This window comes from Trematomus bernacchii, unplaced genomic scaffold (assembly GCF_902827165.1).
Source record: "Trematomus bernacchii unplaced genomic scaffold, fTreBer1.1, whole genome shotgun sequence".
Taxonomy (NCBI): domain Eukaryota; kingdom Metazoa; phylum Chordata; class Actinopteri; order Perciformes; family Nototheniidae; genus Trematomus; species Trematomus bernacchii.
This window is the reverse complement of record NW_022987739.1, coordinates 23,600,399-23,626,920: the sequence shown is the minus strand read 5'-3', so window position 1 is coordinate 23,626,920 and position 26,522 is coordinate 23,600,399. Positions and strand designations below refer to the sequence as shown.

The following is a 26,522-nucleotide window of genomic DNA, read 5'->3' as shown; positions in this document are numbered from 1 at the left end:
TTGCGACGCTATAAACGAAAGCGTACATCAGAACATGTGGAGCTAGGTAGCTAGAAACGCTAACATGGCTTACCTTGGTCAAAACTGGTCTTCAATGGCATTAAAACGATAAAAAAACGATGCTGCAGTTAATCCATAGGTTAATCCAATGTGTCTGTGTCCTCTTTGAAATGATTTCTGATAATCCATAAGCAATAAAACTGCTTTTTCGTTTCCAAATGTCAGAGCGAGAGATCGCTTCACTCTGGTGCAAACCTGCATGCAGGAAGCCCCCACCGTTTGTTTTCACAACGAGTGTGTGTGGGGGCCTCCCCCTTCAATTCTATTGGCTCTAACGGTCAGAAAGAGGTGTCAACCATCCAAATCGACCAAGGGGGGCCAGAGATATGGAAACAAAACCATTTTCACCCAAATCACCTCAGAGGTGGAGTGGTTTTGGCTAAACCTCTCTAAAAAGGTCAAATGTCACTTGTTTTGCATCAATCTTGATACAGGGTACTTATTATATGTTGTACTTTGGATTCCTAAAGCTTTTAGTCTACTAACCCATCATCCAAGGGTAGTTTTCACTATAAGTAAAAAATAATTTTTGGACGGACACTATCATTTACAGTTTTTTACTATGTAAAATCTGAATTTTCTTTAAAATAAAAAACATCTATATTGATTCTGACACTTCTACATCCAACTCACATATGTAACCTTGCTTTGATAAAAATAAATTATTCATATAACCCTTTTAGAAGAAGTTGTAGTCATTTGTTTTGGGCATGTCATTTTCGAGCCTGAAACATGAAAAACAGGCTTGGTGCTTAACAGGTTAAGAAAAGCTTTAAGTACAATTGATTGTTTTTGTTCATTTAATATTGAGGAGAGCCAACAGGAAGTCTCTCATCAGCTGCAGTCTTCTTCTTTATTTTCCAAAATGCCTCCACGCTCCTCTTTACGTCTCAAACTCGCCGCGTGATGAATAAACTGAGAACAAATAAAACCTGAGCTTACAGATTTGTCTGGAACACCAGAAAAACGTGTTGAAACCTCAATAAATAAACTTCACACAGTACGACCTCTCACCTTTCTGTGTGTCTTCACTTCCTGTCACCTGAGAGGAGAAGGAGAGAGAGAGAGAATAATGATGATAATAAAACAAAGAGAAACAGCCAGAATGATGAAGAGAGAAACAAGAGTGTTGTTTTCCTCTGAGGTCACGCTCCATTAAAGAGTTTCATATCTTGATGAATGGAGGATATGGTTTCAGTACTCACAGGTCTTCTGGATCGTGGCTTCGATCGTCTTTCCTCCTCTGATCCTGTAGGGATGAACACAATCTATAAGTTTGAGATCCAGTTTAAAAGAAGTGTTTGTTCTTTGAGTCAGCTTCAGAGTCCTGATCTCATGCTTTACATCCCATCATATCTTCTCTGCAAACACTACGACTGCCTGCCACAGCTCTCAGCTGCATGACAGGAAGTAACCAGTCATTGGTCTAGAACAGGGGGGTCCAAACATTTTTCACCGAGGGCCACATACAGAAAAATATATAAAGGTCTGGGCCGCTCTCTAGAGGTATGTTGCCTCATAAGTTCAGTTATAAGTCAGGAAACTCAATCAAATGAAGGTAAAGGATGTTTGTTATTTGAGGATGCTTTAAGAAACAAAACAGCTCACAGCTCTCCAGAGGGTTTACTTTATTCTGTTAGCAGCTCATTCCTTTAAACAGGAGCTTCAGATTGATTATAATTACAGGAAATATGAAGGGTTTATTTCACGCTTGTTATAAAAATAAGTTATTGGGCTTTTTTCTTATCAAGTTAGATATGTTAGGAAATGTTTTCAGCTTTAATTGACTGAATTTATTTTAAAGGTGGGCTTATTAACACATGAATACTACTGTGTAATATATGTGTACATATATATTTAAGAAGTACAATACAAGACAAGCAGAAGTTTCCTTTGTGGGCCATATTCCATTATACTTTCAGAATTTGCTGAGGGCCGATTCCGAGGGCCGCATTTGGCCCCCGGGCCGCAGTTTGGACACCTCTGGGCTAGAAACTAAAAACATCCCATAAGAACAGACTACCTTTCCCACTCTTCTGTAAAACCCCATATGTCTGTTAGAGAGTTGATTACTAAAGTGTGGCTTTGCATGTTCAGCTGGCCTTCTATAGTTGATGGAAGAATGAAAGAGCCTGCAGTCAGTGGGTAACATCACTGATCTGTTTCCCCAGTGAGAGAAACACCTCCCTGTGTTTCATACAATACTGCTGAACCAGCAGAGACCCCTTACTGACCTGAGAGTCTCCAGTCTGCAGTCTGGACTCTCCAGAAGATCTCTCAGCAGCTTCACATCTGAATCCTGCAGATCGTTGCCTCTCAGGTCCAGAACTCTCAGATGGATGTTGGACTTCAGAGCTGAGGCCAGAGCAGAACAGCTGATCTCTGACAAACAGCAGCCCCTCAGACTGAATAAAGAAAACATGATGAGGATACAAATCTGTTTATAATCAGATGTGTTACTCAACATTGAAATGAATGGGAACAAAAATATGTCATATTCAGAAAGTCAACTTTATCCTGTAAAACTAATATTACTTCAGATGATTTTTATTCAGACGTTATTGTTTACTAAATATTAAAAACATAGATTTAATTTTCACAACTAACATCTATTACAGTTCCTTTAAGAATCAGTCAACATTTATCTCTGCAGTTCTTACTTTAGTACCTACAAATGAAAGTATGAATAAAAGAACATTTACAACTTTATAGATGTAAGTTAGTTATGTAGAAGAATCAGGTTGAATAACTAATGAAACATGAGATCTCCAGCAGTAACAGAGAGTCAGTGAACTGACCTGAGAGTCTCCAGTCTGCAGTCTCGACTCTCCAGAAGATCTCTCAGCAGCTCCACTCCTGAACCCTGCAGATCGTTGGCACTCAGGTTCAGATATCTCAAATGGATGTTGGACTTCAGAGCTGAGGCCAGAGCAGAACAGCTGATCTCTGACAAACTGCAGCCCCACAGACTGAATAAAGAAAACATGATGAGGATACAAATCTATTTATAATCAGATGTTATTCAACATTGAAATGAATGGGAACAAAAACATATGTCTTCTTTCAGAAAGTCAACTTTATCCTGTAAAACTAATATTACTTCAGATGATTTTTATTCAGACGTTATCATTTACTAAATATGAAAAACATAGATTTACTTTGAACAACTAACATCTATTACAGTTCCTTTAAGAATCAGTCAACATTTATCTCTGCAGTTCTTACTTTAGTACCTACAAATGAAAGTATGAATAAAAGAACATTTACAACTTTATAGATGTAAGTTAATTATGTAGAAGAATCAGGTTGAATAACTAATGAAACATGAGATCTCCAGCAGTAACAGAGAGTCAGTGAACTGACCTGAGAGCCTCCAGTCTGCAGTCTGGACTCTCCAGAAGATCTCTCAGCAGCTCCACTCCTGAATCCTTCAGATTGTTGTAACTCAGGTCCAGCTCTCTCAGATGGGAGGGGTTGGACTTCAGAGCTGAGATCAGAGTAGAACAGCTGATCTCTGACAACCTGCAGACCCTCAGTCTGAATAAAGAAAACATGATGTAACTTTAGAAAACAAAGTTCCTGTTTGAAATAACTCCAGGTTTAATAATCTGTTCAGAGTTAAACAGGGTTTTAAAGGTCTCCTATCATGCTATTTTTAGGCATATATTATGGGTCTCAGATTTATACAAATATATAAAAACATGTCTATGATGTGTTTTGCTCAAAATACCAAACAGATCACCCATGCTAGCCATGCCTCATATCCCTCTATTTCACTTCCTGTTTCGAAAGTGCTGATTTTGGGTATAGAGCTTTAAAAAAAAAAAAAAAAAGGAGGGGGCTGAGCTCATGCGGGACCCGGCAGCTACTGTCTAAACTAAATACTGCGGTGATGAAACAACATATCATGGATTATCAAGGATTATTTCTGAAACAGTATGGAACTCAAACTCTTTCTCTCTCAGGTTTACCACAAGGTGAGTTCCTTCTTATTTCCTGCTTCTTCACACATGCTCTCTCCAGTACAGGTTAGCTCTGAGTGTTAGCATGCTAATGTAAACACAGACCATATTACTTCCAGAACACGTCTCATTGTTTCTGACAGCAACGTTTCTGATTGGCCCGTTGGTGTAAAGCCCGCCCACAATTTAGTAATGCCGTCATGACGCAGCAAATCTGGATCAGCTCCGTTGTTCCCCCGTTTTTAGAGATGTGGGTACGGAGGAAAGGAGAGAGGGTTTTGTTTCCTGACACTTTGTGAGTCTCCTGACACCGGGGACACATAGGGACACACCGGGGACACATGGTGACACACCGGGGACACATAGGGACACACCGGGGACACATAGGGACACACCGGGGACACATAGGGACACATGGTGACACACCGGGGACACATAGGGACACATGGTGACACACCGGGGACACATGGTGATGTAGAAAAGACATCAGAAAGTGCATTTTGCATGATAGCAGACCTTTAATCTCAGAGATGATGTAGAAACAATCCATTGATAATCTGGAACTTTCACTTTGATCAGATGTTTAACAACTCCATGTCCCTCACAGCTCATCAGTACTGACAGCATCTCCACTGATTCATGGAGCACAGAGTGAGTCTGTGGAAGCTCAAACACTCTCCCTCACACATTCACCTTCTCTTTGTTACTCTGATCAATATTCAGTCATTAGCAAAAGTGGAAAAAAAACGTTAATATATTTTCTTCAAATTCAGAAAATGATAAACACAAACAGATGAAGTTCAGTCAGTGAACTGACCTGAGGGTCTCCAGTCTGCAGTTTGGACTCTTTAGTCCAGAACTCAGCTCCACTCCTGAATCCTTCAGCTTGTTGTGACTCAGGTCCAGATCTCTCAGATGGGAGGGGTCAGACTTCAGAGCTGAGGCCACAACTTCACAGTGAGTCTCTGAGAGTCCACACTCAGTAAGTCTATAATAACACATATATTACAACATGTGTTAAAAAAAGAGGAAACATAATGACCTCAAGCATTTGATGAAAAACATATTTGACATATGTTCTGATTGAGATTTGCTGTTAGTCCATTTTAATAATATATGATAATAGAGTGTAATGTGTTGTCAGTGTGATCTGATCACATGTCTGTGCTCCTGCTGTCACTGACTGTTACCAAAGAAACAGAAATTAAATAAATCACTTGACAATATTAGAGATGTACATATTTAAATGTTAATTAATATTTAGATGTGAATGATGGATGTTTTGGTTTCTCTGAGCATCTGGAAATGTATTGTGCACACAAACACAGTTAACAAACCAATAAAGTTTCAATATTTTAACCTGAATACCATCAGATGTTCTCACTATATGAGTATTAAAGGGCCCATGTCATGCTTTTCCGGTTATTACCCATCCCCTTGTGTGTTATGAAGGTTTTTATGCATGTAAACGGTGTGCAGAGTCAAAACCCTCAAAGTACACCCTGTAGCGAGTAAAACTCTAACACAGAAAATACCTCCCCAAAACGCCTCATTGGAGATACGTCACTGCCCATTTGAGTCTTCCATTTAGTTCCGGGTACGGCATGATGTCATGCCGTACCCGGAACGAAATGGACCAATCCGGAAGAGCTATGGCCACACCCAGCGGCGCTGGCCGCACCCTCTGCCAGCCTAACATTTACTGTTGGAAGCTCTGGTTCAGTTCACAATCGATCCAGTCATGCCAATGCCAAGGACCTGTTTCCTGAAATGTGAGGAGAAATCTGAGCTGTTTTCCTACCGACGGAAGAACCACGACGAAGTCAGTGGTTGAAATTTCTGTTTAACACTGTTCCTTCAGAGGTTCGAAGAACGTTACTGTGTGCGCGGCATTTCACAGACGAAAGCTTCCAAAACATTGCCCAGTTTGAGGCCGGATATGCACAGCATTTGAAACTGAAGGACGATGCTATTCCTAGTTTGTTTGGACCGTTTGGAGCAGGGGAAGATTCGGGTACACAACCTGTAAGTTTGCATTGTTATTTGTGTATTTATCAAACAAGGTATCTACCACGACTGTTTAAATGTGTTACATGTGTCGGACTGCTAGCGTTTCCATTTATCAACTCTAATATCAGCAGATGGCCTTACATACATGTATCTCATAGCAGGAGAATGTCTGCATTCACACACGAAATACTCATAGACAGTATACTCCGGGTGATTTACCGTACGGTCAGTCGCGAAACGTAATTACATTATAGCTGGCGTTCCTAGCGTGTATGCTACCGAGCTAAACAACGGAGCTAGACATGAGTTTGCTCGGGAAAACATTGTTGTTATGCCAGCTACAATGAATGTAGCAGTACCCGTATAAGATTGCAATTGTAAACATGTTCTTGATAGCCTAATATTAACCACTATCTGTTGTTCAAAGTATAGTATAGTATAGTAGCCTATAGCATATTACACTGAACAACTAGCAAACGTAGGTTAGCATTGTAATCCAGCTGGCAAGCTGACGAACATAAAACGACTAAGTTTCAATAATATTTTGTGATTGGCACTTCATTTCGTTAGGAATGTCTCCCAAACAAGGTATCTACCACGACTGTTTAAATGTGTAAACGTGTGTCGGACTGCTAAGCCATTGACACAGTGCTAACTGTGCTAACTAAGTTGCTAGCGTTTCCATATATCAACTCTAATATCAGCAGATGGCCTTACATACATGTATCTCATAGCAGGAGAATGTCTGCATTCACACACGAAATACTCATAGACAGTATACTCTGGGTGATTTACCGTATGGTCAGTACATTATAGTTGGCGTTCCTGGCGTGTATGCTACCAAGCTACCATTCATAGCGTGTATGCTATATAGCTAAACAACTAGGCTACCTCAAGCTAACTGTGTTGATTAGATAGATAGATTAGATAGATACACACTCCTACCACAACTACTACTAACGAATCTAAAACAACTAAGTTTCTCTAATATTTTGTGATTTGCATTTGATTTCGTCCAGCCAGGTCAGGAAACTCCTGGCGTATCTGGTGGACAACACACACACGGGATGACCCACTCTGATGCCTCGTCCTAAAAAGCCCCGGCAGCCGCTTACAAAGCTGCGATAGGCAAGATGCCGAAAACGCCTATAAGAGGAGGAATGGATGATATACAGTGTATATATTAGGGATGCCAGCGATTATTCGATTTTTCGAATATTCGTTACAGTCTCCATAATCGAAAATTATTTTTAAAATTCGATTTTATTTATATATTTTTTTCTTATTATTTATGTTTTTCTTTTTTTTCCTGGCTTAGTTTCAACCAAAATATAGACTAATGCTAATAATAGTAATAGTATTAATAATTGTCAATGGCCATTGGTCACACCACCAGTTTGTTTTACTGTAAACTTGGAGGAAGCCAGCAGCGCAAGCTGCGCAGAGTGCAGACTGCTGCTGCCTGCTGCAGCCTGCTACACACCGACCCCCCCCCCCCCCCCCCCCCCCCCCCCCCCCCCTTCTCCGTCACACGTGCGATTGATTTATTGGCGATATACAGTGAGAACAACACAACTAAAGATGAACAAAGAAGAGTTCCTCGTGGAACTACTTCGAACTGACAAGTGCAAATGAAGTAAAATGCAAGCTCTGCGAAAATACTTTTTTTTTCTCTCCCGCGGGGGGAGGGCTGTCCGATTTTCGAATTTGATCATGGTCAGTTTCTGGCATCCCTAGTATATATGTATATTTACGCATGTTCATTTTGTACATTTCTAAAAATAAAATTTGATGGAAATACTTAGTAGGCCTATCCTTTCTTCCCTGAATTACTTGCTCCTATAACATATCATTCATATATAGCAAACCATGATTTGATTTCTCATCAAACAGTAGTAGTTTATTACAGGTAAAAATAACTTACTCTTCTATAACAACAGTTGTAGGTACAGTTCGGTTAGTTAGCGTATAAAATATACGGCTGTACCGAGGCCATTATAAGACTGTTGTTCCGCTGAGAGAGAGCCGAAAAAAGCACCGTTAGACATGGGCGGAGCCTCTCTGGTGGTTGACTAATCAGAACAGAGTGGCCGAGCTGACCAATCGGAGCACACTAGGCTCACAGGGAGGGGGGGGCAAGAGCTCCAACGAGCCATTTAGTGGAGAGAGTGAATACTGCTGAATACACATACTTTACAGAGATGCTGTATGAGAAACCAATGTGAGTTTGGAAAATTGCACAGTATAAATCTATTTTAGTATACCTCAACAATGGAATTATGATCAGTGGAAATGGCCATGACATGGGCCCTTTAAGACATAACTCTGGTATTGGTGGGATATGATATAGATCTGATTTTAAACTCTAAAACATTGTGATAAAAACGTGTGTGTGTTTAATGATAAAGTTACTAGAAAGTAATAATAACTGATAACTGTAAGTCCTGCTGTGTGGTGTGATCACATGCTGAGAAAGCTCTAAAGTCCTTCATGTGTTTGACATGTCGCCTCCATCACTCAATATGACGAGAGAAACGGTTCAGTTTAACTATTATTATAAATAAATAGAAGAACAGTGTTGGTTTATTTTGCTCTCAGTATTTAAACAGCAGAAATGTTATAGTGTTTATTTGAATAATTAAACTTCTGATCCACATTAGTTTATAAAGTTAATCACATCTGGACTTACTTAGCCTTCCTGCAGTTCCTCACAGCTGGAATCAGTCTCCGTTTCCCCTCCTGTGATGTTTTGTACTTCTTCAGGTCCAACTCATCCAGAACCTCCTCTGACATCTGCAGCATGTAGGCCAGAGCAGAGCAGTGGATCTCAGAGAGTTTCTTCTCTGATCTGTTCTCTGACTTCAGGAACTCTGTGATCTCCTGATGTACTGAGTGGTCCTTCATCTCTGTCAGACAGTGGAAGATGTTGATGGTCCTGTCAGGAGAGGAAGAACTGCTCATCTCCTTCAGGTTGTTGATGGCTCTCTGGATGATTTCTGGACTGTTGTCTGTGCAACCCAGCAGGCCTCCTAACAGTCTCTGGTTGGACTCCAGAGAGAGGCCGTGGAGAAAGCGGACAAACAGGTCCAGGTGGCCATTTTCACTTCTGAGGGATTTCGCCATGGCTCCCTTTAGGAAGACAGGCAGGGATGGGTAATCCTGATCACTGTTTTTACTGTTCTCATAGTCCCAGTCTTCCTGCAGGAAGTCCTCCAGTACCTCTGTGTTCCTGTTGGTGTAACAGTGCAACATGTAGACTGCAGCCAGAAACTCCTGAATGCTCAGATGAACAAAGCAGTAGACTGTTTTCTGGAAGATCACTCTCTCTCTTTTGAAGATCTCTGTACAAACTCCTGAGTGCACCAAGGCCTCGGTGACACCAAGGCCACAGCGCTGCAGGTCTTCTTGGTAGAACATGATGTCTCCTTTCTCCAGATGTTCAAACGCCAGCCTCCCCAGCTTCAGAAGAACCTCCCTGTCAGCCTCCGTCAGCTGCTGTGAATTTGTCTCATGTCCCTCTTCATACTTCTGCTTCTTCCTCTTGGTCTGGACAAGCAGGAAGTGTGAGTACATGTCAGTGAGGGTCTGGGGCAGCTCTCCTCTCTGGTCTGTAGTCAACATGTGGTCCAGAACTGCAGCAGTGATCCAGCAGAAGACTGGGATCAGACACATGATGTGGAGGCTCCTGGAGCTCTTGATGTGAGAGATGATTCTGCTGGACAGGTCTTCATCACTCGATCTCCTCCTGAAGTACTCCTCCTTCTGGGCGTCAGTGAAGCCTCGTACTTCTGTTACCCTGTCCACACACTCAGGAGGGATCTGATTGGCCGCTGCAGGTCTGGAAGTTATCCAGACCAGAGCCGAGGGAAGCAGCTTCCCCCTGATGAGGTTTGTCAGCAGCACGTTGACTGAGGACTGCTGTGAGACATCAGACACAACCTCATTGTTTCTGAAATCCAGAGAAAGTCTGCTTTCATCCAGGCCGTCAAAGATGAGCAGCACTTTACAGACAGCCAGCTGCTCTGCTGTGACCTTCTGTAAGGTCGGATGGAAAACATGGAGCAGCCTGAGAAGACTGTACTGCTCACCTTTGATCAGGTTCAGCTCCCTGAAGGAGAGCGGGATCACCAGACTGACATCTTGGTTTCCCAAACCCTCGGCCCAGTCCAGAGTGAACTTCTGCACTGAGAAGGTTTTTCCAACTCCAGCGACTCCGTAGGTCAGGACCGCTCTGATGAGAGTCTGTTGGTCAGGTAAGGCTTTAAAGATGTCCTGGAACTTGATTGGAGTGTCATGGAGGGGCTTCTTCTTGGAAGCTGTCTCCAGCTGCCTCACCTCATGTTGGGTATTAACCTCTTCACTCTGGCCTTGTGTGATGTAGAGCTCAGTGAAGATCCTGTTGAGGAGGGTTTCACTTTCACCAGTTCCTTCAGTCACACGTTCACATCTCCTCCTCAGACTGAGCCTATGTTCATCTAAAACCTCCTGCAGACCACTATCTGCTGAAAGAGAAGGAAACAGGAGAGAATCAGAAAATGCTTTTGAGAATATAACAATAAAACTAATAAAAACAGACTGAGTTTAAATGTTTTATAAACATTTTAATGTCTATGTTCTTCAACAGAATACCTAATAAAAAAAACAAATGAACCAGGAAGAGGAATAAGACGCTGCATGTGTTCGGCCTCTTACCTCGTACAGAGCTGGTCTGACTGGCTGTCTGCAGTCCAGCTCTGGTTCTGGATCTTTTCCCACACTGGGGACAGGAGGAGTCTCCTGATGGAGGTCGCTGCTCCCAGTATGAGGTGATGCACTGTCTGCAGAACCAGTGTCCACAGCTGGTAGAGACTGGATCCTTCAGGACGTCCTGACACAGAGCACAGCTGGACAGCTGCTCCTCCACAGGAACACCACTCTTCCTCTTCCTTCTGTGGAAATGAACACATCCTTTATACAGGGTTCATACACTTTTTCACCAATGATTTTCAATGACTTCTCCATGACCTTTACCTAATTTTCCATGACCAAAAAAATAACTCTTTCTCAGCGTACCACTGAAAATGGTTTATTTTAACATGGAACAGGAAAATAAGGTCTGCATATGAAACATGTTGTGCCTATCTAAAACAAATCAAATAGTAGGCTTACTAGCTTCTACACGCTAAAGCAACTAAAATCACTCACCAGCAAAATACCTCGTCAGTTAAATGCCATTTTACGTTTCATTACTATACGATACAGTATTTATTATCATTATAGTATTACTATTTCGGCGATTAGATAAAATATAAATTATATTTGATGCAACTTTATTTACATTTCCATGACTTTTCCAAAACTTTGGGAAAAATATTGTTTTCCATAACTTTTCCAGGGCCTGGAATTAGCTTTTTGAATTTCCATGACTTTTCCAGGTTTTTAATGACCGTAAGAACCCTGTTTATAGCACTTTACTTCAGAGGGGCTGATTCTCACCAAAGGTACAACAAGGGGGCACATTCTAGTTTGATATTTAAAAAAGGTCTATATAATATATACCCTTGTGATCAGGTATAGCTTACAATTCACATTATCATAAAACCAAAGAGCATCCTGTCTGGATTCATCACCCAGAGGAGCACATGTTCCCTGTATCTACACACACATTATATATATATATATTTATATATACACACTGTATTAACCTGGTACACTATAAACCCAACTTGCATAGAATCTGCTGTAAATTAATACAAATAAACATATGGAAAGGATGCCTAAATAACAACAGAATGATACTGATGTGTAAAAAGCCTGAGTTAATGCTTTGTCAGGTCTGTCTCCAACACAACGAGCATAACAATTTTTTTCTGAAGAGATCGGTTTGATTAAAGCTAGGCTAACATTAGCTGCTCCATCAACACTCAGAGTAACTTCATGAAGTCATAAGTACAGCAGTGACTATATTGTTATCACCACAGACAGTCTCTGGTTTATACACGAACATTAATAACCCTGATTTAGTGGGAATGCGGATACAGCATTCCAACTATATGTTATGCTACGGACAAAATTCTTATTCTTATTATTCCATCCAGTTATTTTGTCCGTCTTCTCCTCCCACATTCAACATCGCAGAAACTCCGTTCAAACATCAAAACGTTCAGCTCGGTCGGGAATCGATGGCTATTACTTTTATCATTCATAACTTTCATAATTCCAGAGATACATCCCATAATTCATCACATTTTTAACATGGAAGTCAATGGAGACATTCTTCAGACTTCAACAAATCTTCATGCGACTGCTATGGAATGCCATTTAAGCCAAAATTAAATAAATAAATAAATACATAAATAATTAAATAAATACATATATATATAAATATGCCTATGAAATACATTCTGAAATAAATAAATGAGGCAATACATATGTATACATGTACATTTAAATACACATTTATTTATTTCATGGGACTTTTATTTCATAATGACACATTTATTTATTTCAAGAGACTTTTATTTCATAATGACACATTTATTTATTTCAAGAGACTTGTATTTCATAATGACACATTTATTTATTTCAAGAGACTTGTATTTCATAATGACACATTTATTTATTTCAGGGGACTTGTATTTCATAATGACACATTTATTTATTTCAAGAGACTTGTATTTCATAATGACACATTTATTTATTTCAAGAGACTTGTATTTCATAATGACACATTTATTTATTTCAGGGGACTTGTATTTCATAATGACACATTTCCATTTCTTATATGCAAATGAACGGGGCGTGGTTAGCTCACAGATCCAGACCAAAGCAACAGCACCGCAACACTGACTCAATAGCTCTTGTTTCACACTCAGCCTGATTTAGCCAAGCCCCCAGGAAGTGCGCCGGACTCTGATGAAAATATTCGTGCTGGCCAAACGGCAGTACTACACTTCCTTTTGGTTGCCAGGCCCGGAAACACTTTTTCCCATTGACTTACATGGGGAAAGAGTGGTCTGTAAATCGTTGGATAATTTTTTTTAAACTAAATAAACTACCCAGTATGAACACTTGTATAGCCCTTATTAAAAACATTCGTTCCTCAAGTTGTAAAAATGTGCTAATAACGTTATTCTGAGAGTTATTTCCCTCTGCATTATGAACGCGCATCTAACCCACGGGACCGCGCCGCCCGGCACGTTCATGTTACGTGTTCAGCACTAGTACATGCGTTTATCTTTACCCATGGATGTACAATAAGAACGGACCCGTCCCATATCGCCTTACTGCCAGCCCACGGAGCTGTAATAATGAATATATTGCACATGTTTGCTGTAATTCATCATTTGTAAAATATTATACTACATGGGCTGTATGATTAAATCTTGTACCGTAAATGTTGTATTAAATAAAGTTAATATTACCGACGTAGATTAACGTCACTGTAGCTTCTTATTGCACTAAGAAGCTTATTGCACTGTATATATATATACATATATATATATATATATATATACAGTGCAATAATTCTTTCATGCTAAATGAAGCTCTGTTGCTTGGATATCACTAGATCCTGTTACAGCGTAATATAAAAGTACATAACGATTGATGTGTAAATTAAATTAGCATAATTACTAGCTAACCGCTAGCTGCTAACTGCCGCCTCGTTAATATCAAATCTATCATAATAACAAACCATTACCATGCTGTCATGAACGTGTGGTGCTGTTACGTGTACGCGAATTGACGTGCTTGATGTGAACGAGCATTTTGGGGGGCATGGTTAAAGTTGCGCATGCGCTATGAGCGCACATACGGGTACTTCTCAGGCATGCCGGGTAATCTGTGACGTTTCGCTCTCTCAAAAGTTGGGCCATTTTATCATCATGCGCGAATGAGCAACTCTCATAGGAATGAATGAGGCCCCGCCTCCCACGCTGTATCCAGTTCTTATTATACATCCATGGATTTAGCTCTGGTTCTTCCTGTTTCAGCCACAGCGGAGCCGGCTCTAAACACCGAACACCGGTTCTTAGCTGACCCCACTTGGCTGCCCGGCAAGAACCAAGAACCACGCTCACGTCGGAAGGGGGCGAGATTAACCTGAGCCATAATAACAGTTTATGGCGAGTACGGAAAATGAAAGTTGTAACAAGCAGTAGCGCTGAGCAAAGTGACTAGAACGCAACCAAAAAAACACACTTTACAAAGTCAGGCAACACTAACCAGGCTTCGTGTGATTCTGTTTATTTGTATCTTACTTTGACCATCCGTTCACTGTCATTGATCATTGTGGAGAGCAGGCAGAAGTTTTGTTTTGTATTATAGCAGCTATCAGATGGAATCAATACATGGGCTGCACAGGTTGTCATGTCCGACTATCACAAATCATAATGAAAAGGTAAAATGTGCCTGTAGAAAACGGCTTATGCCACAATAGGATAGCAACAAGTAGTCAAGATAGTCAGTTTAGCTTCAGTTGCTGTTGCATAACTGCGGTCAACTCAGCCGTCTCTCGCGTTCGCTTGGTCAAATCAGCAGCTATTCATTTTTTGAGTGCGCAATTAATAGCGCCTTTACGGTAATCGCTGTACAAGAGTAAAATAATGCATGTTTTTTTCTGCTTTATTTGCAATACAAGTCATTTGTACCATAAGTTCTTAATAAAACTGACACTGTTTGACTCAGTCCTAGTTTGACTGCTACAATAAAATGAAGTAGGCTACTTTTACTGTGTACTTTTTGGGTAATACTCTCTCAAAGTCCCCTCCTGAGAACAAAATCATGCCACTTCTGCTATATTTGATGAGAGATAAAATAATTTTTAGCCATAACTTCTTAATAAAATTGGTACTGTTGGACTCAGTACTTGTTAGACTACTACCACAAATACAATGAAGTAGGCCTACTTTTATTGTGTACTTTTTGAGTAATATTCTGTCAAACTCCCTTCCCGAGTACAATAATGCATGTTTTTAGCTATCTTTGATGAGAGATAAAATGGTATGTTGCCAAAAGTTCTTAGTTAAATTGATACTGTTGGACTCAGTACTACTTGGACTACTACCACAAGTACAATCAAGTACTTTTACTGTGTACTTTTTGAGTAATACTAGGTCAAACTCCTGTCCTGAGTACATTCTTTCATGTATTCTGCTATCTTTGATAAGAGATAATATCTATATTTCAGGTATTTATTTAAATAAGAAGTGACCTTTGAATAAATATTGCAAAACAAAGCCTATATCACCTGCAGGCTTAGCCGTGTGTATTTCTTCCTGCACTACAAGATTTCGATGTGTACACATCTGGGCCATTTATTGTGTAATTTCTCCAAACATATACAAATGCCTGTATTGGAGTCAAAAAGGTGCAGTAGAAGGACTTTAGCAGCATCATAAGAGGCCAACAAGAGTGACAGGGGTGTGTCACTGTGCTGAAGGAAGGTTGTGAACAGCTATCCAGGATAGTCTCTAAAGACTTTCCAAGGGGTAACAATAGGCGCGTTCACACCAAGTACTTTTCCCACAGTAGTTCCAGAGAACTTTAGTTCATGAGAGTTCTTTTAGTTCTGACGAACTAAAGCAGATCGCGTTCACACCAAAATGAGTTCCTGGGGGTGGATTAGGCAAATGAGCCGCTGACGTCACTTCTTCTTCTTCTGCTTAGCTTTTCCTGGCAGGCCGCAAACAACTTCACGGCGAGTACAGTAGGTGGCGGTATGCACCTTAAAGTTGCAATCCGCCAAAAAACCGAGAGAAGAAGAAAAAAAACTTCCGCTTCCGCTGTATGCTTCTGTTTACCTTCCGACCTCAGTCAGACCATGGATGTATAATAAGAACTGGATACAGCGTGGGAGGCGGGGCCTCATTCATTCCTATGAGAGTTGCTCATTCGCGCATGATGATAAAATGGCCCAACTTTTGAGAGAGCGAAACGTCACAGATTACCCGGCATGCCTGAGAAGTACCCGTATGTGCGCTCATAGCGCATGCGCAACTTTAACCATGCCCCCCCAAAATGCTCGTTCACATCAAGCACGTCAATTTGCGTACACGTAACAGCACCGCACGTTCATGACAGCATGGTAATGTTTGTTATGATAGATTTGATATTAACGAGGCGGCAGTTAGCAGCTAGCGGTTAGCTAGTAATTATGCTAATTTACACATCAATCGTTATGTACTTTTATATTACGCTGTAACAGGATCTAGTGATATCCAAGCAACAGAGCTTCATTTAGCATGAAAGAATTATTGCACTGTATATATATATATATATATATATATATATATACACACAGTGCAATAAGCTTCTTAGTGCAATAAGAAGCTACAGGGACGTTAATCTACGTCGGTAATATTAACTTTATTTAATACAACATTTACGGTACAAGATTTAATCATACAGCCCATGTAGTATAATATGTTATAAATGATGAATTACAGCAAACATGTGCAATATATCCATTATTACAGCTCCGTGGGCTGGCAGTAAGGCGATATGGGTCCGTTCTTATTGTGCATCCATGGGTAAAGATAAACGCATGTAGTGCTGAACACGTAACATGAACGTGCCGGGCGGCGCGGTCCCGTGGGTTAGATGCGCGTTCATAATGCAGAGGGAAATAACTCTCAGAATAACGTTATTAGCACATTTTACAACTTGAGGAACGAATGTTTTTAATAAGGGCTATACAAGTGTTCATACTGGGTAGTTTATTTAGTTTAAAAAAAATTATCCAACGATTTACAGACCACTCTTTCCCCATGTAAGTCAATGGGAAAAAGTGTTTCCGGGCCTGGCAACCAAAAGGAAGTGTAGTACCGCCGTTTGGCCAGCACGAATATTTTCATCAGAGTCCGGCGCACTTCCTGGGGGCTTGAGTCAGACACGCTATGGAGTTGACTGAAGTTGTGGTTTTGGTGCTGAGTTATTTAAGCCAATAACTCAGCCACAAATACAGATCGCGGTTAAGAAGCCTTAACAAAAGGACTGGACGGCGACAAGCACACGCTATGGACATGTTTCGTCAGCTGAGGATGATGACCACGCCCAAAGAACAGCAATGGTACGTTCAGTAAATCACATTAATACTATCTAATGTAGGATTTATGGAGTTATGTCGGGCTAATTTGTGTCTTTGTATGTGTTCCAGATATGCGGTGCTTGAAGCGAAACGACTGCAACATGGACAATATCAAAATCCAGGTGGCAGCATGTTGCGTATTGCATAACCTGTGTGAGCGTCGTGGTGATGAGTACAGGGAGGAATGGACTGCCTTACCGGCGACCCAGCTTGATGACAACCATTCATATTTTTTTGTTTATTACAAATGAAAGTAAAATATACACAAGTGTCTTGATTAAATGATTGTAGAATAAGGATTTTGGACGTTTGCCCTGCAGCCATGAATTGCATTAAAAGCAGCAAGAAACTTTGAATGGATTTCATTTTATACACATTTATATCTGAGTAGGCAATATCAATATAATCAATTACTGTAGTACATGTCATTCATTTATTTGTGATATAAAGTCTGTGCCTAGGTGGTGCATATTCTGGAAAATCAATTGAGAAACAAAAAGAACAATCTCAAATTGTTTAAATGACTTCTGATTTGTCTGACCATAGGAAAGAGTTAGATAAGAAATAATACCACTAACATGTCTGTAGTATTGCACAGTAAATAGGCTCAGCAGTTAACACCTTTATTATATATCCTCCTATGTTCCCTTACTATAATTAATTAAAATATTGAACTCACAACACTGTTAATTACAAACTTAACCATTTATCTTTCTATAAATAGTGTTTGTGTTGATGGATGCCATTTTGAAATACAATTGAATGATCTTTTTCAAAGACACATATATGGGGTGGGACACAATAAATAAAGCTTCGCCAGTTTCATGGTGTCATGATGGTATCAGAATAATCACTTACATGTGATGTATAGGATGCTACACAGGTCACCATAAAGATAAAGTGTCAGGAGAAATAAGCAAGATACATTTTCTGTTTAATCGCAATGTAGGTTCTCTTTTATTTATCAGCAGCAGATCAATAAGTGTCAGTAGTATCAAAACAATATAATAACAGTGGCAATATATATATATATATAATAACAATAGATATAGAACATAGAGTGCAAAGTGAAGTGTCAGTATTAATAACAGTGGCATATATATATATATAATCACAATAATACAAAATGAACTCTCCCAGGTGTAGGCAATTTGGGGTGAAGTGTCTTGCCCAGGGACACAACGACATCCTGACTGCAGTGGGGTTTGAACCTGTGCTCCCCTGATCCGAACACCAACGCACCAGACCACTGCACCACACGCCTCCCAACAAGTCATTGTACAGTTTATGAACGACGACAAGTTTTTCTTAATTTTTGTATTGAAGGCCTGTTGGATTTAATCAGCTCGCTTAGCACTTCCAGAAGCCCAGCCTGAAAGGTATTTTGTTGCTGGTCGTCCGATTCCTGGGCCTTGTGTGAATGCAGCAGCCGTTCGTCGTGCATCTCCTTGGCACGCAGGTCCTCATTCTCCTTGCTGACCATGGCACGGCAGTCCATCGCCATGATGGTGTCAAGGAAGCTGTCATCGCGTGCCCACTTTCCTAAGGTGAAATATGCAAGATACAAGATCAGTTTAATCGCAACAACGACACAACATTGTCCAAATACCAGAAGGGGAGCAGCCCATAACAGAGAGCCCCCCACGTCAGAGTCATCACTGTGGGCGATCTCCACCTCTGAGGCCCAATCCCAAACCACTCCCTCGACCCTACCCCTCCGTGACGGAGTGAACTCCGTCTGTAGCCACACTCACAGCTCAACGAGGCTCCTCCTGTCAGATGGAGGGAGTAAATACAGCGTCAAGCTTTGGGACAAACTCCCCTCTCTCCGGCAGAAACAGGAAATGCCGTAACTGTATGTAACAACGGTTTCAAATCAGCATCTCTTAGACAAAAAATGTAAATTAATAACTCAAATAAAACTCCAAACATCTTTCATTGTGTTACTTTTTCTATAAAGCTCTTTTAGTTTTAAACCTGATGTTTATAAGTTTCTTAGTTTTTGCAACAGTCTGTAAATATACACAACTTTATAATAAAATGCACACATTTACCTTTTTCTAGACTAAACACAGGTATGATCCTAAGTTAAAAAAATATGAGGTTATCATGAGGTTGTTAACATCGCAATTTATCAGTGGGTGTTTGCTGGAACTACTTTTTAACAGCTTGTTTCCTGACGGACACACACAGCGTGACTCCGGTCAGGTAGAGACCGGTCTCAAGTCAGCACCGATGCAGACTCGCTGTTTGAGGGCTTGATAGCCCACTCCCCCTCCACACTCGTTGGTTTGGAACAGCACTTAATGTGGCGGACCCTCCGCGCGAACGGAGGGGTAGTGTGTAGGGGTAGGGTGTAGCATGTTGTTGTGTCCCCGAGACACTTCACCCCAAAGTGCTCCTGTGGGGATTGCCCACAGTATTGAGTAGGTAAGCTTTGGATAAAAGCGTCTAACAAGTGACATGTAATGATTCAAAAAGCTTTTGGTGGCCATATTGAATAACAAACCAATGTGGTTTACTTGTTATCCACAGTTTAGCTGCTAAATGTTACCTTTACAAAGCTACGCTGAAAACACAGCAAAGTTCATATAACGGTATTAGGTTAGTTGAACCTAATATTTTTATAGTTAAACTCAACACTTTTCTTTGTGCTCCACATATCTAAATGTATAAAGTGTGTTTTCACCTCCGTTCCCTCCTGTTTGCTGCAGTATGGCAGCAGCGGTCAGGATGGGATCCTCTGTGATCAGATAGTGGTCCTGATGGTGTCCGCTGACCGGGCGCAGGCTGCCTACTCTCAGCGGGGGGGGAACTGAACGTGGAAACTGTGTTTCTCTGAGGGATCCTCCATGTAGTCTGAGAAGCCTTCTGAGGAAACAAGGTCAAACTATTTAGGATAATACAAGGAACAATGTTTAGGCCGTAAATAGAATTTCAATTACATTTCTACTTAAATGTGCAAAAATATTAGAACATCAGTCTTTGTGGCATGCAGGTAATCAACTGTTTAAGCTTTTACCATTAACATGTAGAATGAATGTTGCAAATTACTTGAAATTAGAGCAACTACAATCTATTGTTTACCTCAGTGTAGCCACACAGGTCCAGCTAGCATGCTAATTGCTAACGTTATATTATCGAGTTATCCCGGAGGGGAAAACTAGTTTCTAATCCTGAGAGAAACACCTCGCCTGAAACACACGATTAGTGCCATGAGTTAGTGAAGCAAATTACAGAACATTGCACACTTATTCACAAGTCAAAACGTGTTCATAGCGGGCATGGATGAGAATAGCTAGCTAGCTAGATGTTATTAGCCAGCTTGGACCTAACGTTAGCAAGTTCTACCATGGCTACCTCGATCTACTGAGCAAATAAAAGTACATCTAAGACCAGTATTGTGCAGATTAAAACAGTGCAGTGCATGTATTTTATTTTACCTTGGTAGTCGTCCCGACATGACTTTGCCAGGTCTGCTAACTTTGCAGAGCCACAGAAACTGCATTCAGTAGAAGCTTCGGAATGTGGCGCTTCGCGTCCTCCGAGTCAATCGCCAGAAGCGCAGACACATCCTCATCCTCATCACTCCACCGCTCCAATTGATTTATTTAGTGTTGCTATAATAACTGCTTTCACAAAAGGAATCTCTTCGTGTGTGCTGCGAAGCGAGGAAATACAATGGCCGCTTACAACAAAAAATTCGGAGTCAAACGGGCGTGGTTTGCATTCTGCACAGCCAATCAGACGTACGAACTACTTTATCCCACGAAAGACCCTGCTCTGTGGCAGGGACTGAAAAGCGAGTCTCGCGAACTAAGTTGAGCTACTTTAGTTCCTGGGGCTTTTTGGTGTGAACGCAAATATATCGTAGTTCTGATGAACTATTGTGGGAAAAGTACACCAAAGTACTCCGGTGTGAACGCACCTAATGCTGCTGCTGGAGTACTGATCTAGTGGATCTAGTGTTGATGTCATCTGTCTACCTTATCCTCTTAAAATACTCTGTCTAACATTATCTGTACATTACATTACATTACATTACATTACATGTCATTTGTTAGACACTTTTATCCAAAGCGACTTACATACATTCAGTACTGTGGACAATCCCCACAGGAGCAATTTGGGGTGAAGTGTCCTCCCCTGATTCGAAGTCCAGCACACTAACCACTGAGCCACAGCCTCCCACTATTGTGAACGCTTTTAACGCTTATTAAATATAGCAGAAAACATGCATTATTCTACTCAGGAGGGGAGTTTGACAGGGGATTACTCAAACACTTGATTGTACTTGTGGGAGTAGTCCAAGTAGTACTGACTCCAACAGTATCAATTTCATGTAGAACTTGTTGCAAAAAATCATTTTATCCCTCATCAAATATAGCAGAATACATGAATTATTGTACTCAGGAGGGGAGTTTGACAAAGGATTACTCAAGAAGTACACAGTAAAAATACTTTATTGTACTTGTGGGAGTAGTCCAAGTAGTACTGAGTCCAACAGTATCAATTTAACTAAGAACTTATGGCAAAATATAATTTAATCTCTCATCAAAGATAGCTAAAAACATGCATGATTGTACTCTGGAAGGGAGTTTGATAGAGTATTACTCAACAAGTACATAAATAAAAGTAGGCTACTTCATTGTATTTGTGGTAGTAGTCTAACATGTACTGAGTCCAACACTACCAATTTTATTAAGAACTTATGGATACAAATCATTTTATCTCATCAAATATAGCAGAAGTGGCATGATTTTGTTCTCAGGAGGGGACTTTGAGAGAGTATTACCCAAAAAGTACACAGTAAAAGTAGCCTACTTCATTTTATTGTAGCAGTCAAACTAGGACTGAGTCAAACAGTGTCAGTTTTATTAAGAACTTATGGTACAAATGACTTGTATTGCAAATAAAGCAGAAAAAAACATGCATTATTTTACTCTTGTACAGCGATTACCGTAAAGGCGCTATTAATTGCGCACTCAAAAAATGAATGATTTGTGATAGTCGGACATGACAACCTGTGCAGCCCATGTATTGATTCCATCTGATAGCTGCTATAATACAAAACAAAACTTCTGCCTGCTCTCCACAATGATCAATGACAGTGAACGGATGGTCAAAGTAAGATACAAATAAACAGAATCACACGAAGCCTGGTTAGTGTTGCCTGACTTTGTAAAGTGTGTTTTTTTGGTTGCGTTCTAGTCACTTTGCTCAGCGCTACTGCTTGTTACAACTTTCATTTTCCGTACTCGCCATAAACTGTTATTATGGCTCAGGTTAATCTCGCCCCCCTTCCGACGTGAGCGTGGTTCTTGGTTCTTGCCGGGCAGCCAAGTGGGGTCAGCTAAGAACCGGTGTTCGGTGTTTAGAGCCGGCTCCGCTGTGGCTGAAACAGGAAGAACCAGAGCTAAATCAGGCTGAGTGTGAAACAAGAGCTATTGAGTCAGTGTTGCGGTGCTGTTGCTTTGGTCTGGATCTGTGAGCTAACCACGCCCCGTTCATTTGCATATAAGAAATGGAAATGTGTCATTATGAAATACAAGTCCCTGAAATAAATAAATGTGTCATTATGAAATACAAGTCCCCTGAAATAAATAAATGTGTCATTATGAAATACAAGTCTCTTGAAATAAATAAATGTGTCATTATGAAATACAAGTCTCTTGAAATAAATAAATGTGTCATTATGAAATAAAAGTCTCTTGAAATAAATAAATGTCTCATTATGAAAGAAAAGTCTCTTGAAATAAATAAATGGTTCATTATGAAATAAAAGTCCCATGAAATAAATAAATGTGTATTTAAATGTACATGTATACATATTTATTGCCTCATTTATTTATTTCAGAATTTATTTCATAGGCATATTTATATATATATATATATATATATATGTATTTATTTATTTATTTAATTTTGGCTTAAATGGCATTCCATAGACTTCAACTGCTAACTGTTCATTCATACTTTCACTCAGAAACCTCATTCCAACTTTAAAATGTTACACATCTTTCTGACATTATTCGTGTAACAACTTTTAAATCTGATTCTTACTTTTAGAGATATTAAACATTGTTCAGACCTTGTTAAAGAGGTTTTCTTCAGATTTTAACATTAACTAGAATGCGTGATGTCACAGCTAGAGTGTGGGAATTCTTGAAATGTGCCTTCATATTTTTTTTTAAAACTGCCATAATTCCCAAACCCTACATTCTTGAGACATAATTTTTCATGACAAACGTAGGAAAACATCTTGTAGCTTGAAAAATGACAAATAATTAAGCAAAAATAATTAAACAAAATGCCTCTTGAGGGCAGGAAGTGACAAAAATGTTCAACATGTCTCCATTAAAACCTGTTTCACGCCTTCCCCCCGGTACCGGGCGGATAAACGCGTCATTTGCAGGAAACAACGTCTAAGGAATCTTAATATTGAATAAAACTATGAATGTGTTATATCCATGTAACGGGAAGAAACTCAGCTAACTGATCTTTTTAATTTTTTTTTTCAAAAAAACCCCACAATGCTAGCACTCAGCCTCTGAATTAGCCTCGACGAAAAAACGTAACCTACAAAGGCACATAAACTCACTCAGAACTCCCTTATTACTTATCCTAGATGCACAACCAAACACTCTTTTTTGGTGTCCTGGAGACACTGAATCTAACGGTGCCCACCTCAACACTCAGTGATAAACATTCGCGACGCTATCAACGAAAGCGTACATCATCACATGTGGAGCCAAGAAGCTAAACATGTAAATATGGCTTACCTTGGTCAAAAGTGGTCTTCAATGGCATTAAAACGATAAAAAAACGATGCTGCAGTTAATCCATAGGTTCATCCTATGTGTCTGTGCCTTCTTTGAAATTATTTCTGATAATCCATAAGCAATACAACTGCGTTTTAGTTTCCAAACTCCAGAAGGAGACATTCCTCCAGTTTAGTTTCGCTTTCCACACGCGAAGCGGCAACATTTTTTTCTTTATAATGTATGTGTATGTGAGTCTCCTCCTTCGATTCTATTGGCTCTAACGGTCACAAGGGTATGTCAACCAACCAGATCGAGCAAGGGGGGCCAGAGATAGGTCAAATCCACCCAAATGACCCCAGATGGCCCAGTTTTTTGGCTAAATCTCTCTAAAAAGGTCAAATTTCACTTGTTTTGCATCAATCTTGATACAGGGTACTTATTATATGTTGTACTTTGGATTCCTAAAGCTTTTAGTCTACTAACCCATCATCCAAGGGTAGTTTTCACTATCTGTAAAAAATAATTTTTGGACGGACACTATAATTTACAGTTTTTTACTATGTAAAATCTGAATTTTCTTTAAAATAAAAAACATTTATATTGATTCTGACACTTCTACATCCAACTCACAGGTTTATCATTACTTTGAGAAAAAAGATTATTAATTTAACCCTTTTAGAAGGGAAGATATGGTCATTTGTTCTGGGAATGTCATTTTCGAGCCTGAGACCTGAAAAACAGGCTCAGAGTGGAACAGGTTATTAAAGCCCATTGTAATTTCAGGCAGATATTTCCTCACAGCAGCAGCAACACCTTTAGTTAAACTGCCAAAAAGGCCACATTATTAACCCGAAAGTACACAAAAATTACACTTCAGATACTCAACTTCCTTGACATGCTTCACATTTTGAAATTTCACAGATATCTGTTATCGTTCTTCCTCAAAACGTTCACATGTAAGAGGTTCATCTCTTATTCAGAACAATGGAAACCTTTGATCTCTGCACACCTCGTTAGCTCAAATATAAACACCTGTGTCATGGAACACGATGATGTCATAACACACAGGTGTTCGTGTTTGAGCTAACGACGTGGTCACTGGAGTTTAACAGACTGTCTGAGCCTATTCTTTTCTGTCTGATGGAGACTTCATACTGACTTCAACATGTTCCACCTATTTTATACATTATTGGTGACACACAGCTGTCGTCGTTAGCTCAAATATAAACACCTGTGTCATGGAACACGATGATGTCACATTGACAGGTTTGGTAATGATGCAGCCATCAACGCATCTAAGCATATTATGGGGTGTCATCAAATGCCGTTGCCATGGCGACAGACCACTCGCCATGAAGCACAATGTCGCTGTAAGTCCAATGGACACGGTCCGATCGTCCCCCAAACTTCGCTTGTATATCACCGGTCCAGCCCTCAACAGCTCTACGTCAATTATGGGGTTTCTTCAAATGCCGTTGCCATGGCAACACAATGCTCGCCATGAAACACGGTTTTCTCATAACTTCAGTGAAAATGCTCCAAACGGCCCAAAACTTCACAGGTTTGGTAACGATGCAGCCATCAACGCATCTAAGCGTATTATGGGGTGTCATCAAATGCCGTTGCCATGGCGACAGACCACTCGCCATGAAACACAATGTCGCTGTAAGTCCAATGGACACAGTCTAATCGTCCCCCAATCTTCACTTGTATATCACCGGTCCATGCCTCAACAGCTCTACGCCAAATCTGAGATCTCACCATATGCCGTTTCCATGGAAACGCATCCCTCGCCATAAAAGACGATGTCGCTATAACTCCTATGAAAATGTTCAAAAAGTGCTCAAACTTCCCATGTGTGCTAACAGTCCAGCCGTGAAGACATCTACGGGACATGCCGTTGCCATGGCAACACAATGCCCGCCATGAAACACGGTTTTCTCATAACTTCAGTGAAAATGCTCCAAATGGCCCAAAACTTCACAGGTTTGAAAACGATGCAGCCATCAACGCATCTAAGCGTATTATGGGGTGTCATCAAATGCCGTTGCCATGGCGACAGACCACTCGCCATGAAACACAATGTTGCTGTAAGTCCAATGGACACGGTCCAATCGTCCCCCAATCTTCACTTGTATATCACTGGTCCATGCCTCAACAGCTCTACGCCAAATCTGAGATCTCACCATATGCCGTTTCCATGGAAACGCATCCCTCGCCATAAAAGACGATGTCGCTATAACTCCTATGAAAATGTTCAAAAAGTGCTCAAACTTCACATGTGTGCTAACAGTCCAGCCGTGAAGACATCTACGGGACATGCCGTTGCCATGGCAACACAATGCCCGCCATGAAACACGGTTTTCTCATAACTTCAGTGAAAATGCTCCAAATGGCCCAAAACTTCACAGGTTTGGTAACGATGCAGCCATCAATGCATCTAAGCGTATTATGGGATGTCATCAAATGCCGTTGGCATGGCGACAGATCATTCGCCATCAAGTTAGTTCAAAAGTTTGCAGTTCAAATATTCTGCTGCTTTTCCAAGCCTTTTTACTTTCTTTTCTTCACTCATCACACATTCAAGCCCCCAGTGTTCATGTATCATTTCAATCTAAATTCTTCATACACATTACATTTCAGCATAGCAATTCAGCG

The 26,522-nt window shown here is 40.4% G+C and overlaps 1 protein-coding gene and 1 pseudogene across 1 annotated transcript; both read right to left on the bottom strand.

Annotated features, from left to right (window-relative positions):
- LOC117495161 overlaps positions 1-26,522 on the bottom strand; it is a 527,883-nt pseudogene that overhangs the window by 480,337 nt on the left and 21,024 nt on the right.
- On the bottom strand, positions 707-11,531 carry LOC117495162 (protein NLRC3-like). The gene is made up of 9 exons (XM_034146281.1): positions 11,508-11,531; positions 8,722-10,517; positions 4,840-5,010; positions 3,424-3,597; positions 2,859-3,029; positions 2,295-2,465; positions 1,266-1,309; positions 1,075-1,102; positions 707-975 (listed from the first exon to the last, which is right to left on the bottom strand). Exons 1-8 carry the CDS (start codon positions 11,529-11,531, stop codon positions 1,089-1,091), a joined length of 2,565 nt encoding a protein of 854 aa, XP_034002172.1. The 3' UTR covers positions 707-975; positions 1,075-1,088.

What these genes read in the sequence shown, in the direction of transcription:
- LOC117495162 (XM_034146281.1), bottom strand. Translation starts at nt 11,531, where the DNA reads ATGTGCCCCCTTGTTGTACCTTTG. An exon ending in GCCCCCTTGTTGTACCTTTG is followed by an intron (nt 10,518 to 11,507) that starts GTGAGAATCAGC and finishes AGTGGTCTGCAG; the next exon opens with GAGGTTTTAGATGAACATAG. An exon ending in AGGAACTGCAGGAAGGCTAA is followed by an intron (nt 5,011 to 8,721) that starts GTAAGTCCAGAT and finishes GTGTTATTATAG; the next exon opens with ACTTACTGAGTGTGGACTCT.